The 14,032-nt window shown below is 42.0% G+C and overlaps 1 protein-coding gene across 1 annotated transcript; it reads left to right on the top strand.

The window, feature by feature from the left end:
* Positions 1 to 10,682: 10,682 nt before the first annotated feature.
* Positions 10,683 to 13,052, top strand: LOC106082369 (basic helix-loop-helix neural transcription factor TAP). The gene has a single exon (XM_013244829.2). It carries the CDS (start codon positions 10,794 to 10,796, stop codon positions 12,237 to 12,239), a length of 1,446 nt encoding a protein of 481 aa, XP_013100283.2. The 5' UTR covers positions 10,683 to 10,793; the 3' UTR covers positions 12,240 to 13,052.
* Positions 13,053 to 14,032: the final 980 nt, after the last annotated feature.

Here is a 14,032-nt window from a genome sequence, read left to right as displayed (position 1 = left end):
GCTACAGGAGACTCAATGCAACCCAACGAACTGGGAGCCGATGATGGTACCATCACCTACTCCCAAGAAGCCCATTTACTTAAGATTTGGAAGGCTAAGATAGGCAAAGATCCTAGTATTGAAACAACAGGCAGGACAGGGAATGGAAACCCAGTAAAGCTTAACGAACAGGGACCCGACGATGGAACCATTACCGACTTTATAAAAAGTCGGAAGACTGGACTAGACATTGACGGGGCAGTGACAGGAAAGTCAATGCAGTCTAAAGAACAGGGAGCAGACGATGAGATCATCACCTACTCCCAAGATGCCCATTTACTGGAGGACCAATGATTTAGGTAATCCAGATAAATCTCCACCGGATCGAGACTGCTACACACGCTCTGATGGAGAAAATCAGCAAGGGCAAGATACATATTGCCTTGCTTCGGGAGCCATGGACGACCCGGGACAAAGTCTCTGGACTAAACCATATCAACTACCAATTATTCTATGCTATCACTGATACTCTGAAATTTGAATTATATATTTTCGGATGCAACAGTGGTGAGACAGGGAGACGAGCACTTTATTTGCCTTTCGACTCTTCGACACCGCCACCCACGTCGGGTGCAACAGCTGGAGAGGAAAGCAAAACAGACAGGAAACGAGATACTAATAAGGTGCGATGCGAACTCTCACCACATTTCATGGAGTAGCACCAACACTAATGAGCGGGGCCAAGCCCTGGCAGAGTTCTTGAATACTAAGGACCTAATAACACTTAATATTGGTAACACCGCTACCTTTGTTAATAGGATTAGGGAGAAGGTATTAGATGTGATGATATGTTTCGCCGAATCCGATAAGCTTCCGGAATAAGTTGAAAACCATCTGGACAAAATTCGGAAGGCTACTCAGAAGAAGACTTGGGCATGATAATTTAGATTGTCGAAGCATAGAAGAGATTGACGAACATTTCAACAGAATTACGACTGCACTGGTGGGATCCTTCGAAGATAGTTATTCTCTTCGAGAAAGTAAATCAGCCCAAGAAAAACCCTGGATGATCGTGGAGATTCGCAATAATAGGAAGGAGGTCCGCAGACTTTTGAACAGAGCACATCGTAAAAAAGCGGAAGTTTGTTGGGATCTGTATTACACACGGCACAAGGAATACAATAAGATTACCAGAGAGGCAAAACGTGCCTCCTGGAAGCTTTTCTGTGAACAGGTCGATAGGATTGATGACGTCGCCAAGATAAAAGAGTTTCTCTCAAAAACCCATGTCCAAACTGAAACTTTAGTAGACGACATGGGATTGAGAGCAGAGACAACGGAGGACATGTTGAGGCTTCTGACGAAACCCCATTTTCCACGGGATACGACGGGACTCACGGAGACACCGGAATCTTGGAATAATGACGTGGATCGAAGGTTTGTAATAACGGAATTTATGGTGAAGGAAGACTTGAGGAGCTTCAAACCATTTAAATCACCCGGACCTGATGGGATATTTCCGGCGTTATTACAGAAAGAGGCAGACTATCTGGTGCCTCGTCAGGCCAACATTTTCACAGCGTGCCTAGGACTTTCATATACTCCGATAGTATGGCAGAAGGCAAGAGTGGTGTTTATACCTAAGCCCGGCAAGGCAAGTTATGCGACACCAAAGGCCTACAGACCCATAAGCCTTACATCCTTTCTACTCAAAACCATGGAACGTATTGTGGACACCATGACATCCAGCGAACTGTTCAAATACAAACAGCATGCCTATTTGAAGGGAAGGTCGGTGGAGACTGCCCTGCACGAGGTTGTGCATAAAGTAGAAGAATCGTTCGATGCCAAAACGTACACACTGGCGGTATGCATTGACATCGAGTGGGCTTTTAACAATGTGCGAAGCGACACACTGATGCAATCCTTAGATTAGTACCGGGTGGACCCGGTCCTTAGAGACTGGGTAAACGATATGCTTCTTCTGTTTCTTAACAGGTGGATAAATTGTGTGTCCAATGGCATAAATATAAGGGAGAAAGTGGCACAGGCACGCCACAGGGGGGCATTTTATCGCCACTCCTATGGGTGACCACCATAATTGACCTATAACTGATGCTGACTGAGGAGGTATTTGAACCCGTCTGCTACGCCTACGATGTTATAACACTTCTAAGAGGTAAGGATCCGAACCAGCTATGCAGAAGACCAAAGGGTCTTACATTTGGCATATAACTGGGCTAGATCCAGAGGTCTCAATGTTAACACAGAGAAGACTGAAATATGCCTGTTCACGTTTCCTCAATAAGACGATTTCGAGGTCAAATAAAGGGTGATTTTTTTGAGGTTAGGATTTTCATGCATTAGTATTTGACAGATCACGTGGGATTTCAGACATGGTGTCAAAGAGAAAGATGCTCAGTATGCTTTGACATTTCATCATGAATAGACTTACTAACGAGCAACGCTTGCAAATCATTGAATTTTATTACCAAAATCAGTGTTCGGTTCGAAATGTGTTCAAATTTTGACAAATTTTGTTCAGCGATGAGGCTCATTTCTGGTTGAATGGCTACGTAAATAAGCAAAATTGCCGCATTTGGAGTGAAGAGCAACCAGAAGCCGTTCAAGAACTGCCCATGCATCCCGAAAAATGCACTGTTTGGTGTGGTTTGTACGCTGGTGGAATCATTGGACCGTATTTTTTCAAAGATGCTGTTGGACGCAACGTTACGGTGAATGAACACATTTCGAACCGAACACTGATTTTGGTAATAAAATTCAATGATTTGCAAGCGTTGCTCGTTAGTAAGTCTATTCATGATGAAATGTCAAAGCATACTGAGCATCTTTCTCTTTGACACCATGTCTGAAATCCAACGTGATCTGTCAAATACTAATGCATGAAAATCCTAACCTCAAAAAAATCACCCTTTACTTAGGTGTAATCTTGGACAGGAAACTGAATTGGAAGTGTCACATTCAGGAGCGTACTGAGAAGGCTCACAGATGTTGGGCACTGTGTAGACGGGCCGTAGGCTCGAAATAAGGCCTGAATCCTAGGAAAGTCCACTGGCTCTACAGGAGCGTGATTAGACCAATACTTACGTACGCCTCTATAGTTTGGTGGACTGATATGGAGAAAAGTGCAACATAAGGACCATACCACATGTTCAGAGAACATGTTGTCTTGGCATGGGCGGAGCGATGAGGACCACGTCCACTAGGGCACTGGAGACTATTCTAGATATCCGACCCATTGACATACAGATTAAGTGTGAGGCAGCCACTGCGGCTATGAGACTTAAGGCGATGGGAGAACGGATTGAGGATGGGAGCAGCTCATACCATCGCGGTATAATCGAGGCGACGATTGGAAAGCTGGAAGGAAGTGGAGAGGCTTCCGATCGGATACCTGAGATGAACCTTGAAGTCGAGTGCGAGGCACTGCTGCCATCGGCACAGTTTTGGATTGAGGGAACCCTAGTATTGCCATCTGGAAGATCATGATACACGGATGGATCAAAGCTAGAGGACAGTGTGGGCCTGAGGGTTGAAAACCCAGGGACTGAGATATGTTTTAGACTGCCTGACCATAATACGGTCCTGCAGGCGGATATCCGGGCGATCACGGAATGTGTGAAGTGGTGTGGTGCTAACGCGAGGACGTCGAATGTGAACATCTTTACCGACAGTAAAACTGCCATAAGGGCAATAAGAACCAGGACGGTAAGGTCACGAACAGTCTTGCAGTGTAAGAAGGAGATTAACGCCTTCTCTGAGGATGGGAAAATCCGCATCGTTTGGGTGCCAGGCCATAACGGAGTAAGCGGAAATGAAAGGGCAGACGATTTGGCGGTGAAGGCCAGAGGACGGCCGTCAATAAACTTGGTTAACCCGAAGCCTTTCGGGTCGACGCAGTCCGAGTTAAGGGAGTGGGCGACGAATGCGCATACAACATTGTGGAACAGCGAAACGGTCGGTAGGACGGCGAAAATTCTATGGAAGATCCAGATCGTGAGAAGACGAGGCTATTACTGAAACGAAGCAAGAAGGAGGTCAGTATAGCTATTGGTATCATAACGGGACACATAGGACTACGAGCTCACTTATGTAAAATCGGTGCGGCAAGTGATAGCATGTGTTGGAGCATTTCCTTTGTCATTGCCCGGCTTTCGCGTCTAACAGATACCGGTACTTAGGTGGAGACACAATATATCACACATAAACCAACTTAGGGGAGTGGCATTGAAAACAATTAAGGATTTTGTAAGTAGCACGGAATTCCTAACTTAAAATTTTCTTTTTAGCGGTTACTTTATAGTTTTTAGAGCGCACAACAAGCCGATTACAGGCATAGATGTATGCCCATAGTGGCATGGGGCGGATTAATATCTGCACCCTCTTTCCAATCTAACCTAACCTATCCTACGTGCGTGGTAAAAATAAGTCGCCATATCCTGTATTGCCCATTATGACAACAACTTCTCTGGAGGCCACCGTGGCGCAGAGGTCAGGGTAATATTGACACAAAATAAAACTAGTTGAAAGTCATGTTTTTACTCTACGTACAAAATTTCTGCTAAACCAGGTAAAAATTAAAGCTTCTAGTAACAGCAAAAGGATAATCGACAGATCGGTTTATATGGGAGCAACATCAGGTTAAAGACCGATTTGGACCGTACTTGGCACAGTTTTTGAAAGTCGTAACAGAACACCACGGGCCAATTTTTTTCCAAATCAGACAAAAGTTGTATTATCCAGGGGTTCAAGATGTCAAATTGGGAGGTATATCAGGTTATAGACCGATTTCAATCGTATTTGACACGGTTATTGGACGTCGTAACAGAACACTACATGCAAATTTTCAGTCCAGTTGGATAACAATTGCGGCTTCTAGGGGCTGAATATTTCAAATCGAGAGATCGGTTTATATGGGAGCTATATCCAAATCTGAACCGATTTGCCCCGTTTGCCATCCCCATTGACCTACATCAATAAGATGAGTCTGTACATAATTTCAGGCGGCTAGCTTTATGCGTTCGACCGCTATCGTTATTTCGAAAAACGAACGGACGGACATGGCTAGATCGACTCAAAATGTCCAGACGATCAAGAATATATATACTTTATGGGGTCGCAGATCAATATTACGAGGTGTTACAAACGGATGACTAGTTTAGTATACTCCCTATTCTATGGTGGTGGGTATAAAAATTTTTCAGCGGTGGTTATCCCCTTAAAAACGCTGGCGACATTTGTAAGCCATGCTAACAAGCGGTGTTACCAAGCGAAACGCCATTCAGACTCGGCATATAGAAGGAGGTCTCATATCATTGAGGTAAAACTTGAATAGGACTGCATTCTTTGATAAAAGAAAAGTATCCCCTTTTTCTTAATGGAAAATTCATGGGAAAATAGGCTAGTAACAACAACTTGACTGTCACTGAATGTAAATATTGGATAACTGGTAATTGGAATGGTTTGCAAATGCAAATTTGCCCATGAACGTTTCCTTTAGGAACAGGGGCAAACTCCTCACAAATCAATGGTTGCAGGACGATTCAATGATTTACGTTCGTTAAATAATCGGGATAAAACTAAGCATCAGTACCACATTGGGATAATAAAAAACTACGCAACCACTTGATGAATTAAAAAAAAAGTAAAAGCGCGTTAAGATCGACTGAGCCGTACCTTATATACACTCCGAAAGACTTCTTAGCTTGAGCTTCTTCATTCATTCTGATAACATGACTTAGAAAATTGTAGTCGTTGCATTTTGGTACGTTAATTTATGTCAACGTCGCACAGTTTGTTAAACGGCGAAAAATTTGGAAATAAGTCCACAACTTTTTATCTGTTTAACTTAGGTCATAAAGAAGGATATAGGCTTCCAGAAAAATTGCGTTGTTGGTTTATATCTTTAATAGAGGGTGTCAAAATTTACCACTTTTTACATCACCAACCTTCTAGGGGCTATAACTTTTGATCATCTAAGCCCATTTCCATAATTTATGACTCTTGCCCCTATGGGGTTGGAGATGTGGAAGGTGGTGAACTTTGACAGCCTGTATTTCACCCTGTATTAAAGATATATCCCAACAACTCTTACGTCGCATTGATTGGGCCAAAATATATCATTGGGAGCCAGATTTTAATCTTTCACATAGTACGCTCGAGAGTATCTTATATGTGAAGGGAAGAAGACTTATTCCTCTGTAGTTGGCCCGCTCTGTCTTGTTTCCTAATGTTTACACCTTATCAGCGTGTCGTCACCAGTCTTCAATAGTTCAGTTGTCAACCTATCGGCTCCTGCTTTCTTCTGGCTTAGGGCCGGGTTACTATTATGTAGACCTAATTCTGACCATATATAAACTTTCTATAGCATAATCATCGATTGTTTCTGCGCTATCGGATTCCAGCTGTAGGAAAAATTTATCTTCTCATATCCAAAGCACATTAACTGTATCTGTTACCAGATTTACTTCTTTGTCTCTACCGAAGGTGATCACACTCACGTCTTTTCATTTCACTCTTCTTTCTGTGCAATAGACGTTTCGCCTCTCTCCTATTCTCCCGATATACATATGTGTCTTCTTTGCCTGGCGCCTTGTTACTGACCGTAGGTTTGCTCTGTATGCCGTTTTTTTTTGGCTTCAGTAGCATCTCAACATTTCTGGTTGTACCATGTTTTAGTTTTAGTTTTTGTTTTTGCCACGCGGCACTTTCCGAGGACTGGGTAATAGTTTGCCATTGCGACTGTAATATGCCGTCTCACATTAGGATAGAATCGAAACAACTAGTTAAACAGCTGCCATTTGAGAACGGGTAGAGATAACTCTTTGAAATTTTGAATGGTTATTGCTGAGATGATGTGTTAGGTGGTCCAGGCGCCTGTTGATACATCCTTCAAATTGGTCATTTCGGCAATTTTTTTGAAATGAAAATTTATTCCCATGAAAATTCCATTAAGGAACGGGGACAAACTTCTCACATATCAATGATAGCTTTCCAATACAAGTTTTAAGCTATATGCTAAGGGACATCCATTCTATAGTCAAAGTAAGTAAATGTTGCCAGCTTTAGGAGGTGATAACCACCGCTGAAAATTTGTTATAATGTCCTTGCTAGAATTCGAACCCCGGCGTTCAGTGTCATAGACAGACATGCTCTGAGCTAAAGTGATTACCCAAAATAACCATTTCGGCCAATAATAGTTTCCAAATTGATACAAAACATTTTTTGCATGAGTAAAGTGGGCATATGAAGTAAAAAAAAAAAAAAATACTTTTTCGAATAGAAAAACCACTCGTCATAGAAAAAACAAGTAAGAGCGTGCTAAGTTCGGCCGGGCCGAATCTTATATACCCTCCACCGTGGAGGGTATAATCCGATTCGGACCATAAATGAATGCTGAACATTGTAGAAGTCATTGTGTTATATTTCAGATCATTCGAATAAGAATTGCACCTTATAGGGGCTCAAGAAGCTAAATCGGGAGATAGGTTTATATGGGAGCTGTATCAAGCTATTGATCGATTTAGACCATATTAGACACGTATGTTGAAGGTAATGAGAGGCTTCTCTCATTTCTATCCAGAAAGTTTGGAAGAGATTCCTTAAAACTCGTACCAGCATTTACGCCATTTTTCTTGAAATTTGAAGCAATGACACCCTTTGCAACTTCTTAGCCCCTCGCTTGGCTAAATTCTGCACTCTTAACGAATACACAGAAACAACAAGAAGGGAATTATACCTCGCGTTTTTTTCAGTAATTAACTTGGTACTTATCAGCCTACCAACCTACCAAGAGAATAAAAACCTACCAATTTTGGTAGGAACCTACCAAAAACGGCAACACTGGTTATGAACCGATTTAAACCATGCCCGGCACTGTTGTCGGATGTGATATCAAAACACCACCTGCAAAATTTCAGCCAAATCGGATAAGAAATTTTCAGCCAAATTGGATAAGAAATGCGCCCTCTAGAAGCTCAAGAAGTCAAGACCCAAGATCGGTTTATATAGCAGCTATATCAAAACATGAACCGAACATGGCCCCCCTTTCGGGAGAAGCTGTTCTTCTGCGATCTGAATAATCTTGAGAACGTACCTTTAGAAGGACTCTTGAGATTTGTGGACGAGACGGGAAGTTTCCGACAGAGGGTGCAATGAGATCCAGCGAAGGCACACACATGGTTGGTGAGGGATAGTCGTTTCACCACCCGCTCTGGTATTTCATTCTTCTCGTTTCTTTAATTCGTGTACAAACTTTCGATATGGTCCGAGGTGTCATATATTCTTTCTCTTCTCTTTCTTTCTGGGGTATCAGAATGGGCCAAACTGGCCACCGAGTGAACACACCAACCCATTCAATCTTTTCTTTAGCTGCTCCAAACCCAAATTTGTTTAACACTTAAGAGCTCACCTACTGGATTTATATCCAAGTTGATTTGCAATAAATCTGCTCCGTCCGTATAATGGAAAGTAGACACTCCTGACGGTGGCCGATGGCCCCTGTGATTCCTATTTTTTTTGTTACCCACCAGTTTCATTTTTTCCCATAGTATAGGGATATACTAATCTAGTCAGACCATTTATAACACGTCGAAATATTCATCTAGGACCCACTAACGTGTATAAATTCTTGATCGTTTTGACGTTCTGAGTCCGTCCGACCTCCGTCCGTCTGTCGAAATCACGATAGCGGTCGAACGCGTTGTATTTTAATGCGTGTAACTATGCAATCGTCGCCATACAGCTAATACAGCTCGTGGTTCTTACGTCGTCTATATTCTCCATTAACGCAAACTGGTCCATATATTTTACGAAGAATCTTTCTCTTAAATACTCCAAGCACTACCTCATCTGCTTTCACAAGTACCCATGCTTCTGAACCATATAACAGCACGGGTAGTATCAGTGTCTTGAATAGTGTAATCTTCGTCTGTCGAGAGGTGGCCTTGTTTCTAAACTGCTTACTTAGTCCAAAGTAGCATTTGTTTGCCAGTATTATTCTTCTCTTAATCTCAAAACTGGTGTCATTCGTTTCGGTTACGGAAGTTCCGAGGTAGATAAAGTTACTGACTGTCTCAAAGTTGTGGTTCCCAACTTTCTCCATTTTCTTTATCTGCTCGGTTGTGCAAGGCTTTTTGGGAGTTGAAACCATCCATTTCGTCTTATCTCCATTTACTGCCAGACCCATTTTCTCTGACTCTCTTTCGATTCTTTCAAAGGCTGCAGTACTACTTCCGGTGACCTACCTATGATATCGATGTCGTCGGCATAGGCGAGTAGCATGTGATCTTTTGTGATTAGTGTGCCATATCTATTCACAACTGCATCTCGTATAATCTTCTCCAGCAGGATATTAAAGAGATCACACGATAGGTTTCTCATTGTCTGAAACCTCGTTTGGTATTAAATGGTTCGAAGAGATTCTTTCCTATTCTTACGTCAGTTATATTGCTACGGTCGGTAAATGTGTCCGATATGAGGGAATTTTTGGGGTTGAGTTGGATCCCGATATATCAAATTCGTGCTCAAGTCTCTAATACATTTCATTTGAGCCCCATATTTTCTTTATTGGTTTACATTCCATTTGCCTGGCTTTGGAGGTGGGGCGGCCTTCAGGGAGCCATCCTAAATAAGCATGCCAAATTTCTCTGGCCTCTGTTTATTGTCAACTGTTCCAATTCAAACATCCTTTCAACAGGTCCTGTTGCAAAACGAGTTCTATTGCGGTAATCTTTACAAATGGTTGTCGAACATATTGCCTCAAAAACCGCGAACACCGAAAACCTTTGCCTGCATCGGTTGTACAACAATCGTATCAATAAAAGCTACAATTCATGGTCAAGCAAAAGCATCGAACAGACTACACGTGACAAGGCATAGAGGAGCGAGAACAGAGCACTCTGTAGCAAAAAAAAAAAAAACATTTACGAAAAGATAAAGTCATGGTTGCGGTGGTGGTGGTTCTTAGCAAAAGCTAAACAATAAGTCCACATAATGAATGAGTCGAATCGAGAAGATTCGCAGTCTACAGAAAAGGCTAAACAATGCCAAAACAAATAAGGAAATGGGCAAACTTGACATGGCAAAGCAGGAAACCCTGGAAAATCCCTGCTACCAAATTCACCCACCACCCCATAAGATAAGAGCAAGAGTACGTACTCGCCAACCATGGCAATGGTGACGATGATGATGAAGGCCATAAGCCCTGTGGCGACATCACAACTAACTCTTGTGTCGCCCCACCAAAGGCAAAAGCTCTCAGTGAGCGCAAATATGAACATTTATTTAATCGTTCCAGTCTCGTCTAATTGGAATGAAAACTCTTTGATCACTGGCATTTCGCCGTAGCCCTGCTTCCGATTGGTTCGTCGCCAGTGGATGAGTGAGTGCAGAGATTACAGTTCCAGTTGAGTACACACGACCAGAACAGATTGCATTCAGGTACAACCCTTAACTGTATCGCAAGCGAAGTGGCATTTGGTACGAAAAGATTTGAAATGGCGCCGTCACGACCACGACCAACACGTTGGGGGTTGGTCAAGTGATTTACGCAGCAATAGCAGCGGCGGCAGGAGCGGTATAAAATTCAGCAGCACCCTTAAGGTATGTTTAGTTGGTTCGAATACGTGCAACGCGCAACAACAACTCAGTGACAGACATAACAACAACGAAAAATGACATAAAATATACGAAAGTATAGAAATAAAAAAAAAAAACGAAAAACAGAAAAGTGCAAATAACAACAACAAAAAATACTTTCGGTGTTTCAATAAAAAAAAAAACAAATACAAATTATGTCCTCATGTTATAGCGGATTCGAAGATCGCTCTTTCGATTTCGAAGAGGATGACAACTCCTCCTTCGACAGTGGCTATGAGAAAAGTTTCGAGACAGAGTTTAATGCCAAACCACGTAAACTGGTGTTCGACAATGCAGTGGATTACAGTGGAGCACCTTCGGGTCCTTGCACGGTGGGTGAGGGGGTTTCACCTTTGCAAAGCAGTTTCCTGAATACCTCCCATGTTGGCTTGCCGTTAATCTCGGGACTTTTTGACGGCAGCAGCAACCACAGCAGTCGCAGCGGTCGAACTTTGGTGGAACATGTTATTAGCAAGGCCCCTCCGGAAGACATTGAATTCTCTCCCAAATTGGGCACCCAAACCTCTACGCCTACTAAGCGACCGGCCGGTGGAGAAAGCAGCGACGACCAGCCAACTGAACCAAAGCCCAAACGTAAATATGCCGTTGGTCAGAACCGCATGACACGCTCTCGCAGTCCTACGCAAGTGATGCGTATCAAAAAGTTTCGGCGCGTAAAGGCCAATGATCGAGAACGCAACCGCATGCACATGCTCAACGATGCACTGGAGCGGCTGCGTGTCACCCTGCCCCAGTTGCCAGAGGAAACCAAACTGACAAAAATCGAAATTTTACGTTTTGCTCACAATTACATTTTCGCCTTAGTGCAGGTGTTGGAAAGTGGAGGCACTCTGAATTTGGACTTGGAAAAGTTGCAAAATTTCACATTGAGTGGAGAGCGCATAACCAAAGAGCTGTTCGATGCTCTCTTTGTGAATCCTCAACCACATATGATGATGTCGGGCTCTGGCTTTATGGGATATGGTCGTGTGCCTCATTATGGCCAGCATTATCAGCAACACATGCCATTTAATGGAGCGGCCCCTCCAGGCTATCAATTGAACTATGATATGCATGCATCTGCCAACAGCCCACAGCCTTCCTGTGCTGCCAATACGCATTCATCAGCACCCGCCGGCTTTACCCCTCATGATTTCCTAAACAGCATGCGCCACTATAGCTATCAGCAACAACAACAAACGCAAATAGGGAATGGGGATCGCAAACCAGATCCTAATTTCTGCCAACAAAAATACGAACTATTTAAGGATACTTTTGAGGCAGCTGCACAGATGCACAAGCCGCCAACATCATCATCAACCGGCTCCTCAACGTCGTCGATGCCCAGCAATATCACCGCAGGATATGCCATGAATGCGGGTCATGCTGCTGCAACACGTCATTTGGCCTCAACACAAATAACCAGTCAGTCGGCCGCAGCTGGCACCCACGCCTTAGCCAATGGATATGCCATGGAGTCAACGAATTTCCATCAAGCGAGCAGTTATTACACACAAACACCGCCCTGGAAGGATTTCAATGAACAGGTAATCAATACGGGTCCATGCAAAGGCTATGCAGCAGCCTTCTCAGCGGTATAGCAAAAATCTTGCAATTCTCTATACAATGGAGGTTTGTCATCATTGTGTTTTAGATTAATACAGCTTTTATGAACTAACTTAGAAATCCTTTCCATAACCGACTAGTCGTGATATAGAATCTTTAAGGTAAATTAAGTGCCCGTTTTGGTACTAGACAATAATGTTGAAAAGGGCGGAATCATACTTGGGCAATATATTGTCTACTCTCAAAACTAAATAAATCTGAACAACAATGCAGGTATTGAATAGAAATAACACACATAACCATGTACATACATATATAGCGCCTGGATGAGATCAAGAAGAGCTTTGACATTGGCTTGAAAAATCTTAGTTTGACTTATGTTATCTTCAAAATATTGTGGAAGCATCCCGGCGGATACGTTGGTAGTGAGCTCTTCTTACAAGGGTCGTCGATCCGAGGCTTCGGTCTGCCGCTTCTATCGTATTACAAAGGGCTAAACATTTTTGAACTGCCACTATAGGTATCACTTTCTTAATGATTTTTTAAAAACATTGTCTTGATTCAAAATGATTACCTGTTAACCTCATTTTTCCAATTTCATACCATTGTTATTGATTATGAGCTTAATGGATAGTCGATTTATATCGACACAATAAATTATACGCTGTTGAACGATTTCTTCAACCCTATCCAATGTATATATCAACCACAAAATTAATTGACCCAATTAATTTTTTAATTGAAACTGCTTCAACCACGAAAATGATAGTGCCAACTACAGTTTTTGTAAAAAAAAATTGCACATTCAATTGAAAATCATTTTTTTTTTGAAAATTTCGGTCTGGGAATAATGCAAACAATCGGATATTGTCCGGATGCAGACCGAAAGAGTTCTCTGCTTTTATTACAAAAATAAAACAAAAATTTTCGATTATTTTTTAAATTGATCCAATAAAAACAAAAAAAAAGTGCGTTTAGTTCGGCCGGGGTGAAAAATGCATCATTTATGAACACATAGCAGTTATATCTTAATATAGTCTGATCTCCACCATATTCAGGAAGTCTATGTAAGGGTCTAACACAACTCATTGTACCAAATTCATCGGTTAAAAAATGCACCTTTTATGGGCCTAAAAACTTAAATCGGAAGATCGGTATGTGTATATGACAGCTATATATATGAATGCCGAAGAGTCTAATATAGCCCACTATGTCATATTTCAGCGAAATCGAATAATAAAAGCGATCTGGAGAACGTCAGTTGGGAGATCCGTATATATGGCAGCTACATCCAAATACAGCCCGATCTTGACCATACTCGGTACGAAAGTCGAAGGGCCAAACATAACTCATTGTGCTAAATTTTATCGAAATCTGTTGATAAATTTACCTTTTATGGGTCTAAAACCTTAAATCAGAAGATCGGCATATATGGCAGCTGGACCGATCTGGGCCGTATTGAACAAGGATGTCGAGAGGTCTAACACAACTCACTGTCCCAAATTTCAATAAAATCGTTTAATGAATGTGGCTTTAATTGGTCAAATACCTTAAATCGGCAGATCGATCTATATAGGGACTATGCCAACATATATTGGATTGCCCAAAAAGTAATTGCGGATTTTTCAAATAGTCGGCGTTGACAAATTTTTTCACAGCTTGTGACTCTGTAATTGCATTCTTTCTTCTGTCAGTTATCAGCTGTTACTTTTAGCTTGCTTTAGAAAAAAGTGTAAAAAAAAGTATATTTGATTAAAGTTCATTCTAAGTTTTATTAAAAATGCATTTACTTTCTTTTAAAAAATCCGCAATTACTTTTTGGGCAACC

The sequence above is a fragment of the Stomoxys calcitrans genome, chromosome 1 (assembly GCF_963082655.1).
Source record: "Stomoxys calcitrans chromosome 1, idStoCalc2.1, whole genome shotgun sequence".
In the NCBI taxonomy this organism is placed as follows: domain Eukaryota; kingdom Metazoa; phylum Arthropoda; class Insecta; order Diptera; family Muscidae; genus Stomoxys; species Stomoxys calcitrans.
The sequence above is the reverse complement of the archived record's forward strand: the minus strand, read 5'-3'. Positions and strand labels throughout refer to the sequence as shown.

Excerpts from the sequence above, each read along its gene's own strand:
- LOC106082369 (XM_013244829.2), top strand. The coding sequence starts at position 10,794 with ATGTCCTCATGTTATAGCGGATTCGAAGATCGCTCTTTCGATTTCGAA.